The sequence below is a fragment of the Thamnophis elegans genome, chromosome Z (genome assembly GCF_009769535.1).
Source record: "Thamnophis elegans isolate rThaEle1 chromosome Z, rThaEle1.pri, whole genome shotgun sequence".
Classification (NCBI taxonomy): Eukaryota; Metazoa; Chordata; class Lepidosauria; order Squamata; family Colubridae; genus Thamnophis; species Thamnophis elegans.
Window position 1 is genome coordinate 111,524,454 of NC_045558.1, and position 9,373 is coordinate 111,533,826.

At 35.4% G+C, this 9,373-nt stretch overlaps 1 protein-coding gene across 1 annotated transcript; it reads right to left on the minus strand.

The window, feature by feature from the left end:
• Window positions 1-4,228: 4,228 nt before the first annotated feature.
• On the minus strand, window positions 4,229-5,176 carry LOC116521487 (olfactory receptor 14I1-like). The gene has a single exon (XM_032236156.1). The coding sequence runs from the start codon at window positions 5,174-5,176 to the stop codon at window positions 4,229-4,231; it is 948 nt and encodes a 315-aa protein (XP_032092047.1).
• Window positions 5,177-9,373: the final 4,197 nt, after the last annotated feature.

Genomic DNA, 9,373 nt, shown 5'->3' on the forward strand with positions numbered 1-9,373 from the left:
ATCTTCATTATGTATTTGTGCTCCCAAGAGCAAAATTAGTTTTTTATTTTCTTATCAATTAATCTGAGAATGCTGAAATGTATAATGATGAAAATTATATCTTAAAAAAGAAATGTAATATTTTCAACAGAGAAAATGTAGAGTAGCTCCAATATTTTTTTCAATTTACATTAATAAATATCCATTTAATTTTAATTATTTTATCAGTGACTTAGATTCTTCATATACCATCTGATTTCTAATAATATTTGTATATTAGCAATGAAATATCATAGAATTATTGTGTTAAATTTTGGAAGTATTGACTTTGATGAAGAACCTGGAGAGAGGTGGCAACTATAAAATAATGTCAGGAGAGCTTGTGTAAGAAAGAATGTGTCACCAAGTCATTTCTTGGTGATGAGACGTACATATACAGTATATAGAGATGGATGGATGGATAGAGATAGAGATGATAGATATAGATATAGGTATAGAGATAGAGATAGAGATAGAGATAGAGATAGAGATAGAGATAGAGATAGAGATAGAGATAGAGATAGAGATAGAGATAGAGATGATATAGATATAGATATATAGATATAGATATAGATATAGATATAGATATAGATATAGATATAGATATAGATATAGATATAGATATAGATATAGATATAGATATAGATATAGATATAGATATAGATATAGATATAGATATAGATATAGATATAGATATATAGATATAGATATAGATATAGATATAGATGATATAGATAGATATAAATATAGATATAGATATAGATATAGATAGCTACCATGTTTTCCCAAAAATAAGCTCTAGCCTGATTTTAGTGTGCTTCTAATATAAGCCCTACCAAAAATAAGCCCCAGTTAAGTTGTTGCTGTTGTTGTTGTTGTTGTTGTCGTCATCATCATCATCATCATCATCATTGAGGAGTGGGTGTGGCCAGCAGTTGAGGTGGCAAGAGTGCAGGGTCAAAGGTATCTAGCAGCAGCCATAGCCCCCACAACACAAGTTGATTACCTGCCCAAGCAGCATGTGGAGGCAGAGATGGGTGAAAAATGCAAACCAAATGTGCCAAGCAGGCTATGGGAAAGCTTAGAGTTGATTGATCAGAAGGGGCCAGTGGAGGGAGGTGGTTCATCTTTGCATGGTGCACTGGCAGCAGAGGGAGGCAGAGGCATGATAAAGAAGGCAGGTGATCCAAATGTTCCATGTAGGCTGCAGACAAATTGAGAGAGAGTTGGATGGAGTGGGCAGGTGGCCACAGGAGACTTTTCTTCATGTTTTTCAGCTTCGCTGAGGTCTGAGCTGCCACCATGTGAAGATGAGCTTCCTGTGGCCAGACACCTGTTCTGGTCTACCAGCTCGGCTTTCCCATGACCTGAATGGTGCACCTGGATTGCTTGCCTTCCCTTTGTGCCTCTGCCTCCATCTGTTGCCAGTGCCACCATACAAAGACTAGCCACCCACATCTGCCCACCTGCCCGAGCCCACTGACTTTTGGCTTTTTTGTGACCTATGTGGCTGTCTGGATTCCATGCCTTCCCCTTTGCCTCTGCCTCCATCTGCTGCTTGAACAGGTAATCAACTACCTGCACTGTGTGAGCTGCACAGGCCCAGAGTGCGCTGACCAAGGGGGCTTTGGGCTGGAGCTGCTGCCAGACACCATCGGCATCCACACTCTTGCCACTTTTGGGGGGCATGCCAGAGGGTAGAGCACCCAGATATGCTGATCATTGTGTTATCACGTTTCCCCCAAAATAAGTCCTAATGCTTATTTTGGAGCCCAAAAAATATAAGACCAGGTCTTATTTTTAGGAAAACATGGTATACATATTCATGCACATGCACATAGAGAATACAGATACAGTTAGGTTACTTACTTAGTATCCCTCATTGGGATCAGGACCTCCATTGTTAAGTAGTATGGGGGTTGATTGTGATGGGACATGATCATGCTGCTTTACAATATCATTTGCAACACTTTCAGTTGCAGTCCTTAAGCAAGGACCGCACAAGTCACTAAGCAAGGACTTTACATGATTGCTACTTTTACTTTCCTGCTGGTTCCCCCTTTGACTTTGCTTGTAGGAAGTGGCAAAGAAGTCAAAAATGACAATCATATGCCTGCAGAATGCTATGACAATCATGAATGCAGCCTGGTAGCTAAGCACTCAAGACATGATCATGTGGTCATGGGCATGCTGCAAGGGTTATAAGTCTGGGAACCAGATGTTAATTCAGCATTATTGTAGCTTCAATCACTGAATGAATGGTTGTTAAGTGAGACTGCCTGCATAAATATATAGAAACAGATACACAAACCCAGGAAGATATACATACAGATATACCTACAGATAGGATCTCTGGTAGTTCTATTTACATTCCTCATGTGGTTAAAAGTTATGGCATCATTAAACATGTCACCCTGTGAATTGTTGTTTTTATGTTTAAATGTTATTGCCCTTCATAGTCTTAAGCAGGGAGCCTAGATATCTAATATAGACTTTCTTCACAATTTAGAATCTTCAAACTATTATAGTAGGTTCTAATTCACACATCAGTAGAGCAGGATGCCTCAGCAGCCCTTATCTTGCCTCTGGTGTTTCATAAAAAGTTCTTGAATTGTAAATATAATGGAGAAAGAGTTCAGGAGATAAACAATAACTTTGCTCCTTAGAATTTTGAAAAATAACTTTTAAAAAGGGGAAAAGTAGGAAATGTTTTTTAAAATATTTTTATCTTTATTGAAATGCCAGTTTACAGATATATGCATGCTCATACATGTGTGTGATTGAGTGTGCATACAAACACAGATACGCATGAAGAAAAATGATCTAAAAATGATGAAAAATGTTGAACGTTGTAGTTTAATAAGAACTGGGCCCCTCCGTTAGTCACCTAATTTCTATCCTGGTACTTTAACTTCTTTTTGAAAACAAAAATGTGGAGCCAGTTCTATTGCTTATTCTTCCAAGTCAGTGGGTTAGCTTACAATGGTTAGATTAGCGTTAATCTTTACACTATTCTCCATGAGAACTTGAAATGAGAATTGAGGAAAGAATTAAAAAGACAGACTCGATGAAGTTGTCTAAACAGTCTGAATTCTAAATCCAGACCTAATTCTAACATATAGAGAAGTTCTAATAATATTCTGAGTCTCATAAAAGGCATTTGTTCCAACCATTGTAATATTGTTGGTTTAAGTTTTACAATTAATTTGATTTAGGAATTGAAACATACTGCACTTTTTTTTGAAAGGTTCCATAAAATTGGATTGTCATTCCAATGTTCACTGGAGGGGCATTATAATTATTATAATTCAAATGGCTTAAAACTAATACATTTAGCACACTTCATTAATTATTTTCTTTCCTTTATCACCCCATCAAATGTATGTATGTGCTTTTCTGTGCATATGTATTTAGTTGAGACTCACATTTTTTTCACACTTAAAAGAAAACATTTTAAGTTTCTTTTTTTCCTTTAGTTATTTATGAAACACAACCCTTTAACATTCATATTTTTTACAATTAATCTTTTAGATAGAGAGTGCAAATTAATATCAGTTTTTAATATTTTATAGTGGTGCCTAACTAATTCAGTATGAATTCACTAGGCAGACTTTGATGATTTATGGTACCTCTTGCATGTCTGAATATAACAAAAACATTTAATTTCTTTGTTTAAATTAAGAACTTGGCAACATTCATTTGTGACATATCAGATAAGTTTAGTACTTTTTATCGTGAAAAGGGAAGAATGATTCTAAATATCACATGTGAACAAGATCATCAAAGAAATACATATGTCGTATAATCATATACAAGTTATACAGTTCTCAAGAAGGCTCTCATTAAATTAGAACACTTATTTACAGATTTGCATTGATACAGTTCTAAGTACAGAACAGTATTCTTTTAGATTTTCATCCAACACATTTTATTTCTTAAGTGGATTACTGTCCCACTGAAACAATGTTTCTTTTAGCCTTTAAATATATACAAACATAAATATATACATAACCATGCAGATGCTATCTGTAAATAGCATATAAAAAAAGTCTTTAAAAATGTTCCTTTATCTGTCCTTCAATGCATATTATTCATATATTGTTTATTAAAAATGACTTTGATTGTAAAAGGTTCAGTGTGAAAAATGTTTTCTTATTATCAACAGTATTTCTACACAGACATTATGTTTATACATTTGAAGGATTAAAGCTTAAAGCATGGGGTTTTTTTCCCCCCTGAAAAATTTCCAGACAATGAGTTTCCACAGTCCTCGCTTGATATCTTTATTCCTCATGCTATATATCACTGGATTCATGCATGGTGGCACCACACAGTAGGCTATAGAAGCCACTAAGTCCATCTGGGATGGAGTCTTGTTGATTGGCCGAAAATAAGTAAAGAGGCCAAAAATGAAGAACATGGAAACCACAATGAGGTGAGGCAAACAGGTAGAGAAGGCCTTCTGCCTAGCTTGTATAGAGGAAATTCTTACTACTGCTTTGAAGATCTGTCCATAAGAATTAACAATGAAAACAAAACAGGCAAAATATAAACTGGCGCTGAAAAAAATAGCCCCAATTTCAATGAGGTACATATCAGAGCAGGAGAGCCTGAGAACTTGTGGGATTTCACAAAAGAACTGGTTGATCACATTGGAGCAAAAGGTGTTTGCAAATGTAGCACCAGTGTGCAATATTGCTGTTAGAATGCCACCTATCCAAGCACAGCTTGCCATTTGGATACATCTGTGTCTGTCCATTAAAGTTTCATATTGAAGTGGATAGCAAATAGCAACATAACGATCATAGGCCATAACTGTCAGTAGAAAGAAGTCAGATGCTGCAAAGAGAACAAAGGAGAACATTTGGGCAACACAATGAGAATAGAAGATTATCTTTGTTCTCATTAAGGAATTGGCTATGACTTTGGGGATGGTGACTGTTAAAAACCCCAGGTCAACAATGGATAGATTTAGGAGAAAAAAATACATTGGTATATGAAGATGAATATTTAGAATTACTGTGAGGATGATGAGTAGATTTCCCATCACACCTGAAATATAAATTAGAAAAAATACTAAAGCATAGAAATTCTGGAACTCTGCAATATCAAAGAAATCAACAAATACAAAATACGTTGCCATGCTTTCATTGGACATTATTTAGAAAAAAAAGGATATCTTATATATTGTTTCAGTGGGTTGGTTTCTTCTCAAAAATCCATTTCAGAGAGGAGGATCAATTGACATCAATAAAATAGAAAAAGAAGGATGATGTGGAAGAGATTGAAAGCAAAAAAGCAGTACTATGGAGTTTGGCTGCTATTTAATCCTCATTTAACTGAGAACAGACTGATCTCAATTGAATTTCATTGTTAGTAGAAATAGAAGTAGAAGAAGTCATATCCTTTAGAGTGAGATATTTATAGTTTCTTCCTTGAAGAATTGCACCATGTTGAATATATACATGCACATATGCACATTGTTAATTATATCTCATTTTGGAGACTAGAGTTGAGTAGCAGAAGGTAGCAAGGAATGTGCCACTGAATAGTCACACTATCAATCACAGCCGCCGAAGTTAAAGCAAGGTTAACTTTACTTGTGTTAACAAAAATAAAGTAGGATAAACATTCTCCATAACAAGCGATAAGTAGTTTTGAAATATATACACAGTCTATGATATAACATATTGGTTTACAGATGCTCAACTCATGATTCACCATGCAGACAGGTAACTAACATACAGAGTAGCCATCATCCAATATACAGTATTCAACTTCAATAACAAGCAAGGAGAACATACAGGAACAAGAGGAACAAAAATTAGTATTCCTACTCCCTCTTACAGCTTATTAATGCAACAGCATCCAATCGCATCTCACTTGAGCATTTAAAGTGACAGATACATTATTTCAATCATGGCTTATATTTGGGTTTGCGTCCGTGTGTGTGTGTGTGTGTGTGTGTGTGTGTGTGTGTGTGTGTGTAAGTTCTGTGTCAGTATCCCTGGAGGGCACTTTAGGACTCATGCCTGGTGTATTCAATTTATCTAAGGAACTTTAGATATATTGTTGGACTGTGAACTTAATTCCAATTCCCTACTCAGGTACAATGCTCAGTGGTAAAGTGGATATATAAATTTCTATATATTCTATTTAGCAAGTTAGTTGTGCTAGTAAAATAGGGAGTAATCAATCTATCAGAATAGATCTGGAAGAGAATCTTGGAGATTTTCCAGTCCAACCCTCTGTTCAAGCAGGAGACTTTATACTATTTCAGATATAAGTAGGTATAGGTAGGAGTTGGAGAATAATGTATAATATGCACTTATCTGAACTCAATGGAAAAAAAAGTAAAGGCACATATTTACTTTATATACAATAAAATTAATGGTAGCAGGATCAATTGTGATCAAATATCAACTAAAATAATTAAAATAAAATAAATAATATTAATGATCCATCTCCAATTGACAGATATGTCATATTTGTATTTGTAGTTTCCTCATTTTCACTTGTTATTATTGTGCAATTGCTAAGTAGTCTGACTCTTTGTGATCCCACAGACCATTGCATACCAGTCTCCCTGTCCTCCACTATCTCCCAAAATTTGTCCGAACTCATATTCATTGCATTCATGTCTCTAACTAACCATATCATCCTCTGCCGTTCCCTTCTCCTTTCACCTTCAATCTTTTCAACATCAGAATCTTTTCCAATGAGTGTTCTCTTCTCATTTGGCAGGCAAAGTATTTTGAATTTCATCTCCTGTATCTATCCTTTAAAAGAACAGTCAATGATGATTTCCTTCATTTTCAGTGCAGCCACACAAAATTAGGCTATCGTATTAGTCATGCTAAGACTAATTCTATAGATACTGCAGTAATAACAGCAGCCTTTCAGATGAATTCACAGAGGATTCATGTATTATCTTTCTACCAATGGAGGAGAATCCAGTTTTGTTTTGTTATCCAGAAGTAGTGGTTCTTGTGCACACTAATTCAAGGTCACCTTCCCCAACCAGCTACTCTCAAATTGTATTGGGAATGTAATATTTATCATTCCATAAAGTACGTCCTTCTCAATAATTGTAATTGATTCACACAGATGGTGGGAATTATAATAAAACACATTTGAAAAATAGACTGGACTGCAAAACTCCTTCTACAGCATAGCTCAAAATTAAATGAAAGATTAACTCTCTTCATTAATCAATCACTCAATCAGAATAGAGCTGGAAGGGATCTTGGAGATTTTCTCGTCCAACCCCCTGCTCAAGCAGGTGACCCATTTCAGAAAAGTAAAGGTCCAGTCTCTTCTGTGTGCCAGACATAGAATGGGTAATATCCTTCACAGAATTAGATTTGAAATTCCACTCAAGGCTTTTAACTATGTTCCTTCACTTAGTTTCTTCCACGGTCTTAGTTGCACAGTCTTCCTGGTATCCTGCTGAGTTAGGTTCTAGTCTTGAAGAACACTTTATTAATTGGCTCCAGATCAAACAAGGAGCAGAATATTTTTGCCCACTTGTGGTTGCATGTGGGAATGGGAGACAGGAGGATGTAACACAGCCTAGGTAATAGTTAGATAAGAGATACCTTGGGTCACAAGTGGGGGGAAAGGATGGGAAACTTTTCAGAAGGGATCCCCTCTAATTTTCCAAAAGCTATAAAAGAGGACCAAAGAAATACTTTCATTTTTGCATGATTCTGTTTAATATAACCCCACTATCAAGATGTTTCCATTTGTGCTTCTTTTCATGTTTAACTTTTATGCAGATGAATTCTTTTCCCCTCAAAATTCTTGCCCCAATGAGGAATATGTACTTTATTTTTTTCCTGATTCCCCAAAATCCTTATGAGCTGACCCCACTTTTCCTTGGCAACATGTCTTATAGAGAGCACATATTTGACTTCTTATGTCTACAGTGTATATCTGGTGAGGCATTATTATCCACCCACCCCCCAAAAAACCCTATTCATTTCTATTTCTTAAAACATGTTTTAATGTTGTTTCCCTATTGACTATCATTTCCCTAATAGCTCTTGGTTATTTTATTATCATTTCTTTTTCCATGGACTTGTTTTTCATAATCTTGTCCCTCAATAAATCTCAATTTCTTTTTCTGAAGTATATGTTATCCACATTTTTAGAATTATATATTTATTCTGGTATTAAATATCAGTTTCTGCTGGATAGCCCAGGAAGCACCATCTGAATTAATTCAGACAATCTTTGAATCAAATCTTGCATTGAGCTAATTTATGGGTGTTTCTTTATGTTGTACTATGAATATTTAGTTGAAATTAGAATAATTAATGGAGAATGGGGGGGAGAAAAATTAAATCGATATGTTTATAAATCTCTATGACTCATGCACCTCTTATTTTTGATCAACATATACCTCATTATTTCTTTTTTGTGGTTCAATACTAACTTTAGAAGTTAAATATTGCTAACTCAAGCTTTTTTAGTTTGCAGAACTGAACAGTTTTAGAGGCTATAATGTTGGGCCAGTCCAATAGTTTGCTTTTAGAAGTGAGGAGACCATGTTGCTTTAACAGGGTGCTTCTCCTGAACTCCCTTTAAAGTGAATGCCTTTCACCCCACAATATTCTTCAACTGAAAAAAAAAGAAATTTTATTTAAGGTGCAAATCTGGATAGTTTTGCGGGTAGGAATTAAAAAATAGTTATTCCTAAGCCTTTGTGTTATTGTTAAAGAGTCAAATGTATGCTTGGTATTTTTTTCAGTGGTGTTACATGTTGTTAGGTCCCACTGCTCTATTGAAATCTTTACAATTTGCTAGTGGCAAGTAACCTTTTCTGTTGAGTTGATTGGAGTTTAATCAATTTCCTTTATTTGGGTTTGCATTTTAAAAGATGGAATCAAATATCTAAATTGAAATCATATGTCTTATTCTTTGTGGAAGCTTCCAAAGTGCTGTTGTGATCTCTTTGTTTCTCATACTGTAAATGATGGGGTTCATGAAAGGGGGGACCATTGAGTACAACACTGCGAGTAGCAGATCCAAACCTGATGAGGTTCTGAACATTGTCCCCAAACAAGCATAGACTCCAGTAAAGTAGAATAAGCAGAGCACAGCCAAGTGGGGCAGACAAGTTGAAAAAGCTTTTTTCTTTCCTTCCACAGAAGGAATAATAAAAACAGCTCGAAAGATGTACACGTAAGAAGTAACCGTGAAAGTAAAGCAGCTGACACATATCAACACAGTAAATACAAGGGGCCCAAGTTCAATAAAATAGGAGGAACTGGAACATGAAAGCTTCAGGAGCTGTGGGATTTCACAAAAAAATTGGTTGATTTGGTTGGAACAGAATGTGATCGTAAAAGTG

Excerpts from the sequence above, each read along its gene's own strand:
- LOC116521487 (XM_032236156.1), bottom strand. The coding sequence starts at position 5,176 with ATGTCCAATGAAAGCATGGCAACGTATTTTGTATTTGTTGATTTCTTT.